General features: G+C 52.3%; 1 protein-coding gene across 6 annotated transcripts in view; it reads left to right on the top strand.

The window, feature by feature from the left end:
- The window catches only part of BCORL1 (BCL6 corepressor like 1), a 60,607-nt gene extending 45,736 nt beyond the window's left edge, over positions 1-14,871 (top strand). For all 6 annotated transcript variants that reach the window (XM_081222723.1, XM_081222726.1, XM_081222721.1 and 3 more), the window contains 5 exons: positions 1,761-1,927; positions 2,962-3,107; positions 9,824-9,901; positions 10,976-11,129; positions 14,364-14,871. In XM_081222723.1, coding sequence (XP_081078849.1) covers positions 1,761-1,927; positions 2,962-3,107; positions 9,824-9,901; positions 10,976-11,129; positions 14,364-14,646 — 828 coding nt within the window. In that variant the 3' untranslated portion in view covers positions 14,647-14,871. The remainder of the gene's footprint in view (positions 1-1,760; positions 1,928-2,961; positions 3,108-9,823; positions 9,902-10,975; positions 11,130-14,363) is intronic.
- The last annotated feature ends 5,180 nt before the right edge of the window (positions 14,872-20,051 follow it).

Genomic DNA, 20,051 nt, shown 5'->3' with positions numbered 1-20,051 from the left:
CTTTACATCCCTCTCCAGTTTCCCCTCGTTTTGGCTTCTGGTAGTGGTGGGGTCAGGAGTACATTTGGAGGGGCAGAGATGAGCTCACCCCACCTTATGCTACTTCCCTATGGATCGAAAAGAAATTAGGAAAGGAAGCTGCTGTTTATTTTGTTGTGTTGAGTTCTCATTACGCCGTGTCCTTTCATCTTCACTGTAAGCCTATGGCAGTAGGTTTTATTAACCCCATTTTATAGGTGAGAAAATCAGGGGTTAGCATTGTTAAGTGATACATCCACAGTCACTCAGCTACTACGTACATGTGAGTCTGAATTCACACCAAAGTCTTTTTGATTCCCAAATGCCAGGGTAGGGGCGGAAGCCTGACTCATTTGCCATCGTTCAGTTACCTTGTTGGACACTTTTGTTGATATGAGCTCCTCGACCATGTGCCTTTGCCCGCCACACCAATTATTTCCCCAGGATTTGCTCTGAAGGGTGGAGCTGCTGGGCTTTAGAGTAGGCCCTCTTTTTTTTTAAGGCTTCCGACACCCATAACTGACTCATTTAAAGACAGCTGCACTCCCAGCCAGCCTGGTTGGCATGGGACAGCCGCTTTGACAGTGTCTTACTGGCAAGCCATGTATCTGTCTCGAGCACCTCGTGTGGGGGGCCTGGGTAGCTGCCAAGGGAGATCGAAAGAAAAAATGATGACCAATGCTTGCCCTTTAAGTGAACTTCTTTTACCTGGGGCCAAACCAGCCAACAGGAAACCACAGGCCAACCAATCAGGACAGGGCAAGAGCAAGTTGGCCAGCCTGTCATGGGAGGGAGGGAGGGAAGAGTAGTCTGAGGCCTGGAGGAAGAGGCAACATCTGCACTGATGAGGAGGGTAGGGGGCCTTGTGGTCCCCTGGGTAGAGGCAGCGGGCACACACAGGCTCGCGCGCTCGCTAGCTCTAGCCAGCCAGCCAGCGAGCTAGCTGTCAGTCAGGACGGCTGAGTCCCATCTCACCAGGGCCTGGGGGAGCTGATGAGAGGCCCCTGGTAGCTGTTGTCAGCCTCTTTCCCTTAGTAGAGGGGCTGCCTCTCCCCTCCCCGTCAGCGTATTCACCAGCTTCATCCTAGACTAGCTAGGCTGCTTCTAGGCCTGGAGTCCCGCTTCTGGTCCTGTCATCTCAGCCCAGGGAAGCTAATCATTACTATGGATGAGTGACCATACTGGCTTATCCTTGGAACAGTCTTGATTTGAGGGGAGGCCTGGAATTGACTGCCCAGGGATAAACATCCAGCAGTAGTACTTAAAACAATTAAAACCAGCATCCAGGGATAGTACTTAAACCAATTCTTTCTTCCTTGTTCTCGAATTACTGCCAGGGGCTGTGCTTGCCAGCACATGTCTCATTTCTCTGGTCTGGGGCTGTCTCGAAAAGCCCCAGACTACAGAAGGAGTGCTCAGACACTTGAGGCCTGAGGGTTTAAGCTCTGGGTGGGCAGGTGAGCCTCTCTGAGGGCCTCACGCCAGCAAAGCACACCCAGATAAGTATTCTTGGTCATTAGAATTGTCTCCCCATGGCTGAGGACACGGCCCAAATTTGAGCCCCTGGCGATGGCACCTCAGGACTGATTTTGTTGGCAAAAGATTTTGAGATTTGCCTGTCAGTCTCTGGACTAAAGAGGAGGTTCTGAGACTCTTTGGACACTTGGAGAGCTTCGAACCTAACTAGGGTGATTTCCAGAGTTCGGCCTCTGTTTGCTCACGGCGCTCTCCCTGTTCCACAGGACGTTGTTCTCTACTGCCTCCAGAAAGACAGTGAAGATGTGAATCACCGTGACAACGCTGGCTACACGGCCCTGCACGAGGCCTGCTCCCGGGGCTGGACTGACATCCTGAACATCCTGCTGGAGCACGGTGCCAACGTAAACTGCAGCGCGCAGGACGGCACGAGGCAAGAAGGCTGCTCCCCTTACCCCCCGCTGCCCCCCCACTCCCCGCTCAACCCCTCCCTCAAGAGAACCTGCCCCAGTTCGGACCGGTTTAGGGCAAGGCTGGATGAGTTCCTGCTGGCCAGTCCACATTGGTCACTGAGGGGAGGCTGGTGTTGTCTAGGGATCATCCTGTGCACGTGTCTCAGGCACAATCTCGGGCTTTAGGAATTGGGAGGTTGACCTTAGGGTAACATCCCAGATTTGATTCTTGAATTGATCTCTGTATATTTAAAAAACAAAAAAGACACCTGCCATTGTCTTAAAGAAATTGCACCCTGGGGCTTCCCTAGTGGCGCAGTGGTTGAGAGTCCGCCTGCCGATGCAGGGGACACGGGTTCGTGCCCCGGTCCGGGAAGATCCCACATGCCGCGGAGCCGCTGGGCCCGTGAGCCATGGCCGCTGAGCCTGCGCGTCCGGAGCCTGTGCTCCGCAACGGGAGAGGCCACGACAGTGAGAGGCCCGCGTATCGCAAAAAAAAAAAAAAAAAAAAAGAAATTGCACTCGTTCTCCTGTGCTCTATTCGAGGGCCTACTTCCTGAGTGAGACTGACACAAGTTGCATACCGAGTGGAGGGACTTAGGTCAAAGGATGTAGGCTCTGCTTGGCCACCGGCCTGGTGTGTGGAGCAGCTCTGCTCATCCCTGCTCTGGGGCAATCATCTGGGTTTTTCCATTCATATCCCCCAGCATCTGCTCTAAGTTTATCCTCAGTCAGGGACCCATTCTGTCCTGAGCTCCAGAGCTAACAGCGGAGCTCCATTGTGCCACAGGGACTGTCCCGTCATGGTGGGGGAAAGATAAGAGAGAGAAATGGGAGGGAGGAGAAAGGTAGGGATAGAGGACAGTGCAGGCCAGCAAGTGGTTCCCCTGCCCTAAGTCTTACCCACGGTACACTGGGGTCAGCTCAGTTTGCTTTCCCTGATGAGGTGGCCTGAGGCCTAGACACCCAGGTTCCCACTTGGGCCCTGCTGTTCTCACCCTGTATCACCTCGCAGGCCAGTTCATGATGCGGTGGTCAACGACAACCTGGAAACCATGTGGCTCTTGCTGTCCTACGGGGCTGACCCCACGCTGGCCACCTACTCGGGACAGACAGCCATGAAGCTGGCCAGCAGCGACACCATGAAGCGCTTTCTGAGCGGTGAGTACGGCCCAGACTCAAAACCTTGCTCCTAGGTCTGGCCTCTGATCCCTGAGCTCCCGAGATGCCCTTCCTCTCCCTCCATCTCAAGCACCTCCCATGAGGGGCGTCAGCCCTCTTCACGGACTTTCCTTCTGGTGGCTCAGAAATCTCTGTGAACTTTAAAAAGTCAGGAGGTCGCTTCCTCTTGTCCCTGTGCTTTGAGTGTCCACATCACACGCGTCCTCTTCAGGGCCCTGGTAGCCCGTGGGGACCCATTTCCCCGCTCGGTATGTGGGGAGGCCTCCCTGTGGGACAGCAGCCCCGCTAGTAGATTTAGTTGGGGGCAAAATGTGTGGACTTGTGCTTTCAATGGTATGTCGGTTGCAAAGAAGTGACACTTAACACTTTGCTTTTGTTTTTGCACTTTGTACTTTCTCCCTGTTGGTGATCAAAGTCCAACCCTTGGGACCCCTCCGATACTTTATTCCTGACACTCTGTGGTAACTGTGATGTTCCCTCTGCATCCTCCTGTTCCTTTCTCTTCCTCCCTCACCTGCCCCCTCTGGAAAAGTAGTGTTAAGGCCCATGGCAAGGGCCACAAGCCAACTTGCCTTTATTTTCTTATTAGCGGATGACAGCTGTTTGTCTGCAGTTAGATAGCTCCGCCGAGTTGGGCAGCAGGGAGGAGGGAAGGAGGGAAGTCTAGCTTGGGCATGCTCAGTGGGAATCTCCTCAGACTTGACCTCCGAATGAAGGAGCCCCGCCTCCTTCGTGACGTCACAGCTTGGCCCTTGCACTAGCAGTGACTTCTTCAGGCTGCCTGAGCGGCACTTGGTCGGATGGAGCAGCTGGGAGTTGGGTCGCTGATCCTCCTCGGAGGCTTCAGTGTTTGTGGTTCAGCCCCTCTCGCCTGGAAGCCCACAGGGCCAAGGATTTGCCCGAGGCTGCTCCCTCTCTCCTGGGCTGTGGCCTCAGTCCCGAACTCCCCCCATCCCGCCTCCCCCTATACAGTCCTGGGCTCCCAACCAGGGGCTCATTTGTTTATTGAACAAAGGTTAACTAGGTAGCTGATGATGGAGGAAGAAACAAAGGAGCCTGAGCTAAAGGTCCCCATGGAAGGAGGACTAGGTGGGAATTGCCTTCTAGGTACTAATGAAAGCTGGAGGGGGAGTGATAGGAGGCCGCAGCCAGACCAACGCATCCCTGCTGGCCGCCCCACTGTGTGCAGGCCTCCCGCCCCCAGCAGGACCCAGCCTCTCTGGCTGCAGCAGGAGGACTGCCTCTTCCCTCTGCCGGCTCGGGGGTCCCAGGCCCCTGTCTGTGAGGGGTGGAGCCGCTTGGGGATGCTCCTTCAGGCATTTGTTCTGGGCCAGTGAGGACTCTTGTTCACTTTAGCTGGACCATCACCGGGGCACGGGGCTCGGGGCAAGCTACCCTCTGTGGCCTCTTCCTGCATCCCACGCACCGCACGCACTCTCCTCCACGCGCACACGTGTTGTCTGCACTCCACACAATTCCCAGGAAAAGCTGGCACACAGGAACATCCAGAGCATCTCAACATGATAAAAGCACTGCACGAAGCTCTCCTTTGATCAGCAGGTCTCATCTAGGGGTCTCTTTGGGCTAGAGACTGCCCTCCTGAGGGCTTGGTGCCCTCTGGGTCCAAATAAAGCCGTCTCTGACCACAGTTGTAAGCAAAGTCTTTTCTTCCCGGACCCCTTCTCCAAAATCCCCAAGGAGTTTGAATGTTGAAACCATTTTAAGTATTTAAAAAATTAGAAATAAACACGTTTTTCTCTCTACTTCTCATGTCTGTTAACTAATCCCAACTACGGGAAAGCCTTTTGATGCCTCCTTAAAGTAACTTGAATGCTAGCCTGTGTTGCAGAAGCAAGAAAAGACTTTTCTTAATTCTGGCACTTCCTAGCCTGTCCAGGCTGAACACCTTCATTCAAATCTTGACATTGTTTCTCAACTTTATGGGCATGGAGCTATAACTTCATAGTGGGAGCCAGGAGCTGAAAGGAGTGTAAAACTGGGCCACCTCTTTTCCATGCAAATACTGAGTGCTGATGGAAGACAGAGCTCTGACTGGCTGTTCGGGAAAGTGCTCAATCTGGGTAGGACCTTGACAGCCGGGGGAGGCAGGCACCGGGAGGAGGGACTTGAGCCCAAAGGCTGTTTTGGGGGGATGAGAAGTATTACTCAGGGCCTTTATTTAAAAAAATAAATTTATTTATGTGTTTATTTTTGGCTGCGTTGGGTCTTCGTTGCTGTGCGTGGGCTTTCTCTAGTTGCAGCGAGCGGGGGCTACCCTGCACTGCGGTGCGCGGGCTTCTCATTGCGGTGGCTTCTCTTGTTGCGGAGCACGGGCTCTAGACGCACAGGCTTAGCTGCTCCGCGGCATGTGGGATCTTCCTGGACCAGGGCTCGAACTCGTGTCCCCTGCATTGGCAGGCAGATTCTTAACCACTGCGCCACCAGGGAAGTCCACCTCCCCACCGCCTTTTTTTTTTTAATTGAGAAACTCACCTAACAGGACCATTTTGAAGTGAAAAATTCAGTGGCATTTTGTACATTCACGATGTTGTGCAACCATCACCAGGAGCTTTTCGATTCCTTGAACTGGGTATTTCTCTTTTTTCATCTCCATGGCTCTCCCCTGCCCCATATCTCAAGGAACCACTGGGTAGAGTGGCTGCAGGAAGCGCCACAAGGTTGAGGGTTGGGGAGGCCCCTACACCTAGATGCCTCCGTGTGGACTTCCAGATTTCTTTTTACCTTGCCTGTCTGGCCGAGGTAGTTAAGAAGCCTTTTGCTTTTCATCCCCAAGCATTTGCCTGACCACATTCTCCATAGATTAATTGTCTTCTTCCTCCCCTAGTGGAGATCCCACTGGGCAGCAAATGAAGGCGAGTCCCTGTAGGGTGTAAAGGGCGGAAACGGGGAGCCAGAGATATTATCAGGGCTGTGCCTCATGTAGAGCATCCCTCGTTTTGTGCAAGTCCCCGGTTCTGGAGAAGTCTGGGAATCAAATCCTCTTTTAAATATACAGGGATGGTATCCTGTAGTGAATTCTTCTGTAAAGCGGAAGATGCTGGTAATTCGTGTGGGTTGAAAATGTGGATTTTCCTACATTGGCTTGGCTTAACCCGAGGCCCATTTCTCCTGAGATCCTGAAGGGTATAGTGCTCATTCGTGAGTTTATAAAGCACCTGTTAGGTTTCAGGTACAGTTCTGGGTGCTGGAGGTCAGACAGTGAACCTTTTCTCTCTCGTCCTTGGGCTCGGAACACCAAGCCATCCAAACCTTCCGAGAGGCCTTTGGAAGACCTCCTCCTTGGGCCAGATTACAGGCAGGCATGTGACTGATTTCCCTTTGACCCTTTGAAGAAAAGAATAATATCCAACCTACCCAAGGGAAAACAGATTCGTTTTTCCTCCTCTGTCAGAAAGAATGTGGGAGCTGGGGGGAATTGTTGCAGTTTGGGTTGGGGCATTGGAGGGGAAGTATCAGGACTGCTTTTCCTTCCACTGATGAAAGGGTTAGCAATTTACCACTTGAGGTCACTGAATCACAGGTTTTTGTTTTTCCTGCCAGAGACCTCAGCCATATGACCCCATGTCGAAGACTGCTTGTTTTTTGTTTTTCTCTCCTTTCATGTCCCTCAGCTGGTGACTTGGTTGGAGGAGATGGGGAGGGGTACGATGGGACCCTGGGACAGAGAGAAACTCTGATTGCCAGGGTCACGGCTCACACTGAGTACTTCCAAAAAATTTTTTTTTATCAAGGCAAAATTCACATAACATAAAAATAACCATTTAAAAGTGAACAATTCAGTGGCGTTTAGTGTGTTCACAGTGTTGTACAGCCACTACCTCTATCGAGCTCCAAAACATTTTCATCCCCCCAAAATGCAACCCCATACCCATTGAGCAGTTGCTCTCTACTACCACGCACCCCCCCCCCCAGCCCCCTGGCAACCACCTGTCTACTTTGTCTCTATGGATTTGCCCATTCTGGACATTTCATATAAATGGGATCATACAGTATGGGGCCTTTTGAGTCTTACTTCTTTCACGTAGCATCATGTTTTCAAGGTCTGTCCACGTAGTGGCATGTTTTTAAGGCTGAATAATATCCACTCGTATGGATAGATCACATTTTCTCTTATCCATTCATCAGCTGACGGACATTTGGGTTGTGTCCACCTTTTGGCAATTGTGCCTAGTGCTGCTGTGAACACGCGTGAACAAATATTTGTTTGATTCAATATTTGTTTGTTTTCAATTATTTGGGGTATATACCTAGGAGCGGGATTGCTGGGCTGAGGGTTCTTTTTGAAGGCAAGGTAAGAGAAAAGAACTGAAAGTTAAGGGGAAGGCAAGGGAGAATCAAGGAAAAGGAGTCACTCCTCATCCTGATTGTACGAGAAGACATGTGAGGAAACGTGCCTCAAGGCTGCCCCGTCAAGCAGACCTTGATGGTCCCTCTTGTATGTGGGCCTGTTCCGACTTTGGCATCTTTGCCTGTGCCAGTTAACTTTGGGCTGTCTCAAAAAGGCAAATTCACCTACAAATGACAAAGATCTGTCGCCAGCGAGGAAAATTAGAGGAATGTGCCGGGGGCTCTGAAGGCAGCTCCAAGAGAGGGGCCCCAGGAATGTGGTGAGCAAGGGCTGCTCTGATGGAGTCCTCGTGTGACCTATGCGGGGGACAGCAGTCACTTGAATGCATATGTTCTGGACCCAGGCTGAGTAAGCACATGACTTAGAGTCTCGCGTTATAGTAATTTCTGCCCCACCGCCCACTTTTTTCCCCATGTGTTTATTATGCTCTTACTGTGTGCCAGGCACCTGGGCTTTGGTACCAGGGAGACAGTGATGAACAGGACAGATGTGGGCCCTGCCTTTAGGGAACTTACGATCTCATTCCTTTATCTTCCGGGACACGTAGCACAGGGCTAGGCACAGAATAGACACCTACCTGACAGATGCCTTTGGAAGGAATTACTTCCAACTCCCAAATGGCACAGGGTACAGAGGAGGAAATAAGCTGGCAGCCGTGACCTCAGAGTTTTTTCATAGAATGCACAAAAGATCTAATGTACATGACGAAAGGTTTTCCACTCTGGCTGCTCAGCCGTTACTTGAATGCTTCTCTCTGACTGCCTTTTCCTCTCAGAAGAAACCCTTCATCTCCTGGAAGCTTGCTAAAAAACGATTTCTTTCAGTAGCTCACAACAGCTGATGGGCAGTTTTGCTGATAGAATATGTGACCCAAAGGGAAGGTATATTGGACTGTGGCGGTGCCTTCCACCCGGGAAGCTTAGCTCTGCTGCTTTAAGAGTAGCTGCCAACTTCCTCCTGGGATTTGGTTTTCAGGGGGCACCCTCACCTCACCTGTGCCCTTTGGACTCTCTCCTGTCCTGTTGCCCAGGTGTCACAGCTAAATCAGCTTGCCAACTGTACTACGTGGCATATTGGCAACCACTGGGCCATGTGCCCACAGATGACACAGTTGAATTTGTCATGGAAACCTGCTTTTTGTCCACGTGGGGCTGAGAGGTGAAACAATTCATCTAGATGATGCTTAGCTAGTGAACAAGGAGGCTAAGGTGTGACCTGATGTCTGTTCTCAGATCAAGTAAGCAAAGGGTTTAAAATAGGGGTTTTTTTGGGAGAATTTGGTGGTCCAGTGGTTAGGACTTGGTGCTTTCACTGCCAGGACCTGAGTTCAATCCCTGGTCGGGAACTAAGATCCCGCAAGCCATGTGGTGCAGCCAAAAAAAAAAAAAAAACCAAAAAAACAAACAAAAAGAACACTGAGTCCTAACCCCTTAGCCTCCTTTTTTCCTAGTTTCATCCATGTTATAGTATGTAACAGTACTTCATTCCTCCTAATGGAGGATTGGATAATATTCCATAGTGTTTATCCACAATTTTTTTATCCCTTCATCAGCTGAATGACATTTGGGTTATTTCCACTTTTTGGAGATTGTGAATAGAGCTGCTGTGGAACATTCCTGTGTGAGTTTTTATTTGAATACCTGTTTTTAATTCTTTTGGGTATATACCTAGGAGTGGAAGCAATAGGTTTTCATGAGGATAAACTTGGCCATTCCCCTCCCCACCATGTTTTCAAAGACGAAACAGAAGGAATTATGCTTCCTTATCTTACTTTGAATTGGCAAGATCGCGATTGGATATATGAACATTGTGACCAACAGGGAATTGAAATCCTGGGATAGGTCTAGGATTCTGCTTGCAGAGTAATTCCCTACATCATTTGAAGCAGGGGTCGCAGGCCTAAATGGGTGGGGCCTGCTGAGCTGGAGAACGCACATGTCGCCTGTCCCTCCAGCCAGCTGTTGACATATAGGAATGTGGATGCACTGTTGCCAGATCTCCTGATTTTTTTTTTCAAGAAAAGTTGGAAATCCGAATTTTTAAGTGAAATTTCCCAATTTTAAAATGTTAGAAGTTAATTAAATTATAGGGGTTTAAAACACTGGGCCAAAACCTAGACAGTAAGTGGGCTACATTTGGCTGTTGGCTGCTGGTTTGTAACCTCTGATGGATAGCAGGAAGCGGATTTCTCTTGGGTCGCTCCCAGCCCCTCTTATGGTCCCTCCTCTTCATCTCCCATTCTCCTAACCCCATATGGATATACTTTGCTTCTAGATTCCTTCTCTAGCCTACCTCCTTTTCTCACTTCCCTCTCTTCTTTCATCAGATCACCTCTCGGATCTTCAGGGCCGGGCAGAGGGTGATCCTGGCGTTTCCTGGGACTTTTACAGCAGTTCTGTGTTGGGTAAGCTTTAAGTGGGATTCTTCCCACCCTTGTCCATGGCTCAGCGGTTTGGGATCTGCTTTGGACTTCACTGATTCTTCTCAAAGCCAGGAGTGACCTAATGGAGGTAGCCCTTGTTCACCCGTTAGTAGCTTACAGGCCCTTTCAGCCCACACTCTAGCCCATGCCTCCCCCAGACTCAGAACTTGTTGGCCAAAACCAGGAGATGCCACTGATTTGGAGAAAGCCATCCGTCATTAGCCCTCTAGCACTCCCCACCCTGGGTACTTTAAAACTTCTCTCTTTTCCAAGTCCCTTTCTCCTCCGTTGCTTTGTCCTAACCCTGCCAGAAGCGCCTATGTGTGTTGTCACCTCTTCTGGTATTGCTCACACTCCAGAGGGACCCAGGCCCTCGTCTGGCAGCTACCATTCCCTCCCTGCCCTGCCCCCAAGATGCACACAGAGTTTCTGAGATAGCTGCTGTCTCCCGAGCCCTTAGCCTTCTTGCCCGAGCTTTCCTTTGTTGGAAGAGCAGTGAGCCTTTATCTGTGGCCATCATCCGGCATTCACCCATTGGACCAGGGGCTGCAGATCGAGGGAGGCGCCCACTACTAAGCTTGGGGGAAGCTGGACCAGGAGAAGCAGGCCCCACCCGAACACACGGCTGGGGAAGGGAACAGGCTGAGCCCCCTCCAGGCTTCTGGGGACGCCAGCAGGCAGTCTGGTGGCTTGGGAAAGCTGCGGTTTGAAGGACAAGTGTTTTCCCTTGCCTTCGACTGCTGATGACATCTTCAGGCTTCTGTCTCCAACAGTTGGGCAGCGTATCCTTCACAGCAGCTTGCTTTTTCTCTGGTTGAAAGGTGGAGGAGTGTAAGGAATCTTTGGCCACAAACTACTACCTCCCGGGGCTAGAACTTTCACATGCCCTCCCAAGGCTGTGAGCCACGAGATCAGAGACATTTGGCCCTGACCGGGGATCTGGTTGTTCGTCTCCTGGTCACCCACCCCCGCACCTCTTTATCTTGTTGGAGCATTTCTTTTCTTTGGTTTTATGCGTATAGCTAAGTCCTAATTCCCTGTATGATGTCTTTACAGAGGAAAAAGACAGGTTTGCCTGTGACCTCCTACATAATCCTCCTGGGAGCTCCGATCAAGAAGGAGATGATGTGGAAGAGGATGATTTTATGTTCGAGCTCTCAGACAAGCCTCTTCTCCCTTGCTACAACCTCCAGGTGTCAGTGTCCCGCGGGTGAGTGTTTGAGAGATCTATGAGGAATAAGCACTAGGACCCTGGGCCAGGGCCCGCCTCCCTGAGAATGCTGGAGTTCTCCAGAAGGAAGCTGAGACCTGGAGAACAAGTGCTAGAGCATAGGAAGGACAATACGTGACCAAGTCCAGCCTGACTTTCCAGCCCAGATTAGATATGTTCAGAATAGCTCCAGGTACATGGACTATGTGTGTTTTGCAAAACCAAAATCTAGATTCACTCTCTGAAGGATTTTTGCCCTGTTCCTGGGTGTAAGAGATGATCTGGGAGATATTTGGGCTGGTGAACTGTTAGAATCTCTGGAACATTTTTGTGGTTTCTGGGGACAGCCAGACAGAATATTTGAAATTGAGATTCTTGGAAAAGCCGGGACATATGGTTGCCATAGCTATGGGGCCACCGGGGTCCTTAAGTAATCCACAGGCTGGCTTCTCATTGCCTTAATGTTGGCGAGGTGATGGCGTGGCTGCTGTCCTCTCAGATTACCGTGCATATTATAACGAGGATCACCCGGCTTTGGAGACTAGGATATACTTGATACTTAGCATTATTAGACTGAACCCAATTTAACCTTTACTTGATGATTCAGAAGGGAGTTCAGCAGCCTGCAGGGCCGTGGCTGTACTGGTTAGGAGGATGCAGGATACACTGTCCTTTCCTTCTTGGCCTCCATCATTAAGTGTCCTCTTCTTGGTGTCTTCACATACTTCAAATAGCTTTGCAGACACTTTTAAGGATACTTTTTCTTTGATATCTATTTTTAAAATATCAGACCCTATTTCTTTTTAAATGAAAGCACATGAAGTGCACATGATAGAGAGACGGGGAGGAGGGGGCAATGGATTAGGAACCCTGTGAGAGAGCCCCTCAGTTGACGACTCTAACCGCTAGACCACAGTTTCTTTGCATCCCTTCCCCCCTGGCCTGATAAGAATAAAAATAGCCTCTATGATGACACCAGTAGGGATCAAGTTTCACGGGCTTTTGGTCCTTATTCTTCTGGGCATAAGCTGATCCCTGAGGGCGGGGCGGGGCCTCTGGGATATAGTATTGCACAGTTAATTAATTCCTCCAAAGTATTCAGCACCTCCTTCTCTGAAACAGGATCTTGGGCCCCAGGCAGTAAAAGGACCGGGGTAGTGTGCTTTAGGTGCAGACAGAACACGGGGCAACCGAGGGCCGCGCACCACTCGGCAAGCTGGGCGGCAGGCAGGTTTTCCGTTGAGAGCTTGGTACCAGCAGAGCTGGTTTTCCTGATGTTACGTCCTCCAGCGCCACTTCGGAATCTGCCCTTCCACACGGCTACAGCACGATGTGAACATTTATGTTCTTAAAGAAGTGTGTGTGTGTGTGTGTGTGTGTGTGTGTGTGTGTGTGTGTGTAGAATGATGACTCCGAGGCCCTGTGGCTTTCAGAAGTGCCTTCTGACTCATCAAAGCAAGACTGAATTGTGATCACCAATGTTAATGTTCTGAGGGGGTTTTTCCTCCATTCTTGGAAAGCGATGTCCAGGTGTCTGGCATCTGTAGTCCCTTTCCCTTAACCCAGAACCCCCCATTCCCTGATTGTGTGAGATGACAGAGGTTATTGTCATTTGGAAGAAATGCTGCATTTTAGGGATGAGGACTGTGGGTCTGGGTAGAAGTTTTAGGTGCTGTACAGAACATTTAATTCCAGAAACATGTCTTAAGCAGTTGTACCAGGTTAAACCCTGAGGGCTAGAATATAGCTCTGGCCTTCAAAGAATCTCCAGTCTGATAGAGGACACAGACAAGTATACCATTAACTCTAATAAAAGACCGAGTTCCTAAGCAGATTTATTATTGTAAAAAACTCAAACAGTTCAGAAGGGTGTCAAGTGAAAAATAAAAGTTCCAGTCCACCCCAAGTCCCCATTCCTGTGCCACAGAGAGAACCACAGTTTACGTTTCTTTTATATTCCTTCTGAAATGGGCTCTGTTACAGGTATTATAATAGGGGTACAAGCCAAGTGCCATGAGGCTGTGGAAGATTGGATGAGCAACCAGTTACATCGGAGGAAGGCTTCACGGGTGACAGGGAGCCTGCACTGGGCCAGCGAGGAGAGGAGGATGGAGGGTGTGGCACGAGCAAAGGCACTGAGACATTCAAATGGCTGGCACTTGGTGGGATGGGGATACAGTGTGTGTGTGTGTGTGAGAGAGAGAGAGGGGGGGGGGATTGGGTGGAGACAGGGCTGAAGGGGTTGAATGGGGTCGTGTTTGAATGAGGTCTTGCATGATAATCATGCTAAAGAGTTTGAAGGGTTTTTAGCTGGAGATACTGGGGATCCATTGAAAGTGGTTTAGGGAGCGAGTGAAAAGGTCCGATATTCTTTTTAGAAAACGAAGAATAACAGAGGACCCAGTGAGGGTGGGTGGGGGGTGGCTCTTGGCAGAGGGAAACCAGTTAGGAGGCTGATGCAATATAGTCCAGGCTAAAAGTGGTAAAGGCTGGAAGTGGGACAGTGGAATGGCGAATGGCGAGGAGGGACCACTGACATGGGGATGCAGCATTTCCTCGTGGTTTAGTCAAAGCAAGCATTTGGCCCGGGTCAGCCTAGCAGCCCCCCTCCCAGCTGCCCCCAGGCTGTCGCCCAGTCGGGTGTGCTCAGCAAAGTCAGACTGGCTGTAGCTGTAACGTGAGCTCCGGCCCTGCAGAAATGATGGTGCTCCGCTGGAGAAAAAACTTGTCTAATGCATTCCAGAGCCAAAGAGAAATGCCTTTTGGATTACCCGCAGTTTAGGCCTTTCTCCACGGCTCCCCCTCTGCCGGGGAAGATCTTGGAGAACAAGGAGGCAGGGGAAGCAAGAGTGAGAACAGGAAAGGGAAACCAGACAGGCTGGCAGGGATAGCTCGGGGCAGAACTGGTCCCAGCAGATGGTAAATTCCAGGTCACGGTGCGGGTAAGGCCTGGGGAAGCCTGCTCAGAGTTTTAGGTTCTGGAAGGCCCATTTCCCTCCCGCTCCCCGTTTTTGGAAGAGGTCACTCATGGGTTGAGTGCTCGCCATTTAGCTGAAAGCTGGGCCTGCCAACGTAGGGGACAGGAGAAAATATTTACCTCCGCTACACCCATGGGGTCTGTGGCTTAGTGGAGGGTGGCCAGACCGGCAGCCCTCCCACCTGCTCCCAGCACCCCACCCCCGCCGCCCCGTCCCATCGGCCCCCTCCCCTAACTCCCGTTCTTGCCTTTTCTAGGCCCTGCAACTGGTTTCTCTTTACCGACGTCCTGAAGAGGCTGAAGCTTTCCTCGAGGATCTTTCAGGCTCGGTTCCCGCACTTTGAAATCGCCACCTTGCCCAAGGCTGAGTTCTACCGGCAGGTGGCCTCCAGTCAGCTGCTGACCCCCGCCGAGTGGCCTGGAGGCATGGACGCCACCTCCGCCCCGGGCTCCTCTGAGACTGTGGAGCTGGTGCGGTACGAGGCGGAGCTGCTTCGGCTCCTAGGGTCCGAGGTGGAGTTCCAGCCTTGGAACAGTTGACCGGGAAAACAGCCCCTCCCTTTTCTTCTTTCTCCTCCCAAGTTCACCCTTCCCCCACCTCCCATGTCTTTCCCCCACCGAGCACCAGACTGCAGAAAGAGGCAATAATAAGGACCAACAAGAAGCCGCCTTATCAATGCCAGCATTAGTGACTGGATTGTTTTTTTGTTTTTGGTTACAGTTAGTTCTCATCTCCCTGTCATCGTCATTGGTCATTGTTGTCGTGGTTGGTGACGGGGGTGGGGGGGTGGGGGGGGGTGGAAAGTTGAACTCCACGTCTGAGGACAAGAGGTCCCAGGGGTGGTGGGAGGTGGCGCCAGGGTCCCTTGGACTGGCCTCCTTGTGTGTGACCAAGACCAAACCTGGGCCCTGGGTGGCCACGGCCTGTCCGGAGGAGAAATGAGAAAAGCCCAAATCTCTGAGCGCCCCCTCTGTTCCCCTGTGTTCTTTTGTCTTCCATAGTATTTATTTTATTAGTATTTAATTTGTATTGTTTCATTGGTTTCTGATAAGTCTGTATCACTGTGACGATTTGAGACAACTTGTTGTATTGAGGGACTTTCTTCACCTCCTTTCTTTGTCTTTCTCGATTAAGCTCTGAAGCTGTTCCCTCCCTCCGAAAAAGTTACTCCCAGGATTTTTTCCACCACTGGGGAAGGGGCGGGGAGAGGTGGGGGGGGGGGCAATGGCCTGTGACTAATGACGGTGGCTGGTGCTGGCCCAGGTCTGGGGGGCGGGGGGTGAATCCTGAGTCTTTGGTGCTCACTCCTCCCCCAGTTTCCCCCCCCCCCCGTTTCACCCTCCTGCCCTTTGCAGCAGCCCTGCTGTCTCGAGATTAGTGTTTACTGCGGAGGGGAGGATTATGGGAGTAAGGGGTTAATGAGTTACTCTTATGGAGGAGAGTTGAGATGGGCCTGAAGGATAAGGTAGCCCCCTCCTTGCTGTCCTCGCTGCCCTCCTCAGAGTGCACAGTATGGGTTTGTTCCTGCAGCTTTCCCCCCTGCGCCCCCGACCTCCCTGGATACTGAGCCTCTCGGCTCCCCACCCTTGTCCCCATCTCTCCCCCTTGCCTGACTCAGAGCACCCCTTTCCACTCTCTTCTCTCTCTGCTCCCTCGTTCTCCCTCTGCCCCCCACCCCTGTTCTCCTTTGGAATCTGCAGAGGGCTCTGGGATTGCCTGCCAGATGTTGAACCCAGGCCTCAGCTAGTTCCTAGGTTGAGGGCAGGAGACTGGTCTCCGGCCGGCCTCCACTCCTGCCTGGGGACCTGGGGCTGAGTGTGCAGCCCTACCAGGCTTCCCTTCCAGCGCTGGGTTTGTTCGTGGGGAGAGAGGGAGGGGCTTGGGCTGCTTCCCTGTCCCAGCCCCCTCTGTGGCGTTGTCTTTCCCACTCTTGTTCTTATTTTTCTACCAATTGCTATTTTTCCGAACAATCCTTGTAGAGAGTTATGTGCCATCCAAAGGTGGGAGGGCCTCCCTATGGCCAGCTCTGGTTGGAGATGGTACAGTTTTATTGTACAGGTGCTAAAACAACAACAACAAAAGAAGAAAATGGAAAAAAAAAAGGACAAAAAAAAGGCAAAAAAAAAAAGCCAGTTTGAGGATGGGACAATCTGTTCTCTGGAGACTCCTGACCCTTGCAGGAGCATTGGTGGTTATTTTCTTTGTATTGTGTTTGTTCTTTGTTCCCAGGGGGAAGTTCTAGGCCCCCTTCTGTAGGACTGCTCCCCACCCCCACCATACTGCCCAGTTGGTTTTGAACAGTTGTTCTCCCTTTCTAAAAAAAAAAAAAATATATATATATATATATATATATATGTATGTATGTATGTGTATATATATATATATATATATATATATATAAAATTGAGGGGGTTTTTTGGGGGTTTTAATTTTTTGGTTCTGTTGGGGTTCATGGTATTGTGTGGTTTATTTTATGTTTGCCTTTACTTTTTGCATTTGGGTGTGTATTCTGGCTGCCCTTTATGTTTAATTTTAATCAACTGGCTGTGGAGTCAAAAACACTTGCATACTGAAAAACCTGTGTCAGGGCTTCTGTCTCCTGTCTTCTCTCCTCCCCGTATTGGCTCTTCCGTGGTTACAGGAGGTGGGCATCCCCATGAAGTCAGTGGGGAAAGCCCTGATCCTGCTTTGCAGTTTTGGGTCCTTATGGGCACAGCAAATGAGGACAAGGTGGAGTGGCCAGTGAGCATCTGGGTCACTGGGGCAAGATCTGGAAAGGAAAGGAAAGGCAGGGGCAAATCCTGGGGGTGGGCCAGTGGGGAGAATTGAGCACCTGCGTTGGTTTGGCACGGGGCGGCGGGGGTTGGTGGGGTCCCCCTGCGCATGTGCACGCATTCCTCATTCCGCACAGGAGGAGCATGATCCGGGGGAGGGACCCCCTTTTAGGTGGCTGTGAGGGATGCTGCTCTGCAGGCCTCTCACTGTTGTGGCCTCTCCCGTTGCGGAGCACAGGCTCCGGACGCGCAGGCTCAGCGGCCATGGCTCACGGGCCCAGCCGCTCCGCGGCATGTGGGATCTTCCCGGACCGGGTCACGAACCCGTGTCCCCTGCATCGGCAGGCGGACCCTTAACCACTGCGCCACCAGGGAAGCCCGGATGCTGCTCTTTAACTCAAGCAAATCACCTGCCTGCCAGCTCTCTTTCCTTCCCTGGGCCACCGGTGTCAGCAGCTGACTTCATGGTCTTGTCACTGCCCTCTGTCATGCCGGTGTGCCCCCTGCCCCCGTACCCAGTGCAGTCTTTCTGTGGTTCTGTTTTCCTAAGACCCCGCTACTATGGAGGCAAGATGCCCATTCTGATTTTTACAACTTTTCTCCCTGCTTCTGAAAACCAGTGGTAGAAGCTATGATTCCTTCTGACTGCTGGCTCCAGAACGAACCCGTTATTGTTTGAGGGGAACGGGATGCCTGCAGGCCTGGGATGAGGCCCTTTTAAGCTATGTTCTTAGGACCTCTCACTGTGGCTGCAGTCTCTGGAGAGCCGTATCGGCGTACAGGCCAGGGGTCTGTGTGTCTGGCCGACGGGAGCCCAGCCAGCCCCAGGAGTGATCTGTGAGCTGCTCAGATGCAGGAGCAGCAGTAGCCCTCCCCATTGGCCTTCACTTACCCACTTTCTGATCCTGAGGCCTCGGGTTCCCAAACAACACCTGAGGCCATGTGGCGAGTGCAAGGATCCAGCTAGGCCAAGGATGCTATGGGAGCTCAGAGGGATGGGCAGGGGCACAGGGTTGTTCAGAAATGATGCCTGGTTGACAAGTAGGAAAATGGGAATTAGGGGTGGTAGGGAAGAATCTTTGAACTAAGGAGACATCTGAGCACAGGCTTGGAGACAAAGAAGGGTAGTATGTGCAGGAAACTACAACCCACTTCAGTGTCACCGGAGCTAGAAGGTACAGGTTGGGGAGGAGGGTGTAGGAGCCCTGCCAGCCATGCCACGGAGTATATGGCTTTGACTTTTGCCTGAGGTGATGGGGAACCAGGGGAACTCTTTAAACCAGGTATGACACAACATCTTTTTGTTTTTCTTTTAATACATTGGTAAAAATGTGCTGGAGGTAGGACAGGCAGAGGGAGGGGAAGAGGTGATTCCTTGAGATTCAGAAGAAAGGATGAAGGGAGAGTCGTGGGGATGCTATAAGGATTTCTATTTAGGGCAGGAAGGAGATGCTGTGGGCAAAGTCCGAATGACCCCAAAGGAATAGGTGATGGTCCTTTGGGGACCCATGGACAGCCATGGGCGTCTGGGGTGTGTGGGTGTGCGCACCCCTTTATTTCTCTGGAGAAAGGGGATGAGTTAAGAGCGGGACCAAACAGCAGTTTCTTTTCTTGCTTTTGGGTTCCCTTCCCAACACCTTTTCTGAAGTCCTCTCACTGCCCTTCTGCCAGAGTGGGAAGATCAAAGCAGGAGGTACGACTGTGAATCCCGTAAAGCAGGAGGTAAATCTGCATCCCTGGTCCGGACTGGGGTGAGGACGATGGCCTCTTATTAAGTGATCTAATCCTTTCAGTGCGGCCTAGGGGAAAGAGCCAGCCCACCACTTAGCCACCTAGGCTGACTTCGGGTGAGAGAGAACCTAATCTTTCGAGCCTTCATTGCTCCATCTGCCAAATGGGGCTCAATTTACTGCCGACGGAAGAGAATCATACTGAGTAAACATGGCTGTTTAGCTGAAGTTAGTTCCTCCTACATGCTGAGGTCACGAGCTTACAGTTAATGATGGTCTTACCAGAATGTTCATTTTTGGGGTGCAGGGTTGAGAGGGAGGCCCAGTTCAAGTCTCCGTACTCCGAGAAAGAACGACCAGCAATCTATTTGGGTTGGGGGGGAATTGGGCGGTAAGCTCCTGCGCCTTCCATATTTTACCCTATGACGGGGAAGCTTGTTGGGTGCTTTACTGTGTCCCGTCCCTGCTAAGACAAGTGCGTGTGTGGTTTGCGGAGAATGAGGTCCGCCCCAAGGGCGGCCTGCTTAGCTCCCAGGGGGAGGGGCCAAGTGCTGGAGCCTTCTGGACCCCGCAACGGGGCGGGCCAGGCTCCACGTGTTCCCCGAGACCACGGCTTTCCATGGCGAGGCGGGCTGCTAAGCTGCAGCGTTGGGCAAACGGACTCGGACGCCTCCCAGGAGCCCGGGCTCACGCCGCGGGCGGTCGGGGCCCTCCGCGCACAGACGGCTGTCGCGGGTGACTCGATCACTCTCCAATTTCAAGGTTGAAAGCGGCGGTGCGTGCAAGTGTAGCTAAAGGCAGGCCGCGGTGGGGAGGTGGCCAGGCCGGGCGCCCCGCGGCTGGGGGCGGTGGCCCGGTCTCACTCCCGCCGCCCGTGCGAGAGTGGCGGCCGGCGCAGGAGGCCAGGCCCGCCGCGTGCTCACCTGCTAGTCCCGGAGGCTGGGGGTGGGGGGCGACGGGGCGGGGCCAGGGCGCGACCAGCCAATGGGGAGAGGGCATTCATTCGACCGCTGAATTCCCCCTGGAAAGGGGAAGGGGAGGGGGACGGGGAGGGGGACGGGGAGGGGGCCGGGGGGAAAGTTCCAAGCTACGGAACGATGGAAGGCCTTGGTGGGGGCCGGAGCCGCCCAGGGACAGTTTGGGGCGCAGGGTCGGGACTGAGGCAGAGGAAGATGCCGGCCGCGGCCGCCTCCGCCAAGAGCGGCACGCCCCGCCCTGGCCGCCTCTCCCTTCGCGGGCTCCGCTGGGTCACCCGCCCGCCTGCGCCGGCTCCATAGCGCCACCTGCTGGACGCAGGCCGCACGCCTAGCGTGCGAAGGCCGAGGCTCTCACAGGCTGCGACCGCCTTGGCCTCCCAGGCCTGGGAGCGGCCAGAGGGGAATGAGCTCACTCACCTCGGATCCAGCGGCTTTGGAGCCGGAGGCAACCGCCTCTTCAAAA

This window comes from Mesoplodon bidens, assembly GCF_964165515.1.
Source record: "Mesoplodon bidens genome assembly, chromosome: X".
Taxonomy (NCBI): Eukaryota; Metazoa; Chordata; class Mammalia; order Artiodactyla; family Ziphiidae; genus Mesoplodon; species Mesoplodon bidens.
Note: the sequence above shows the minus strand (reverse complement) of the source record. Positions and strands in the feature narration are given on the sequence as shown.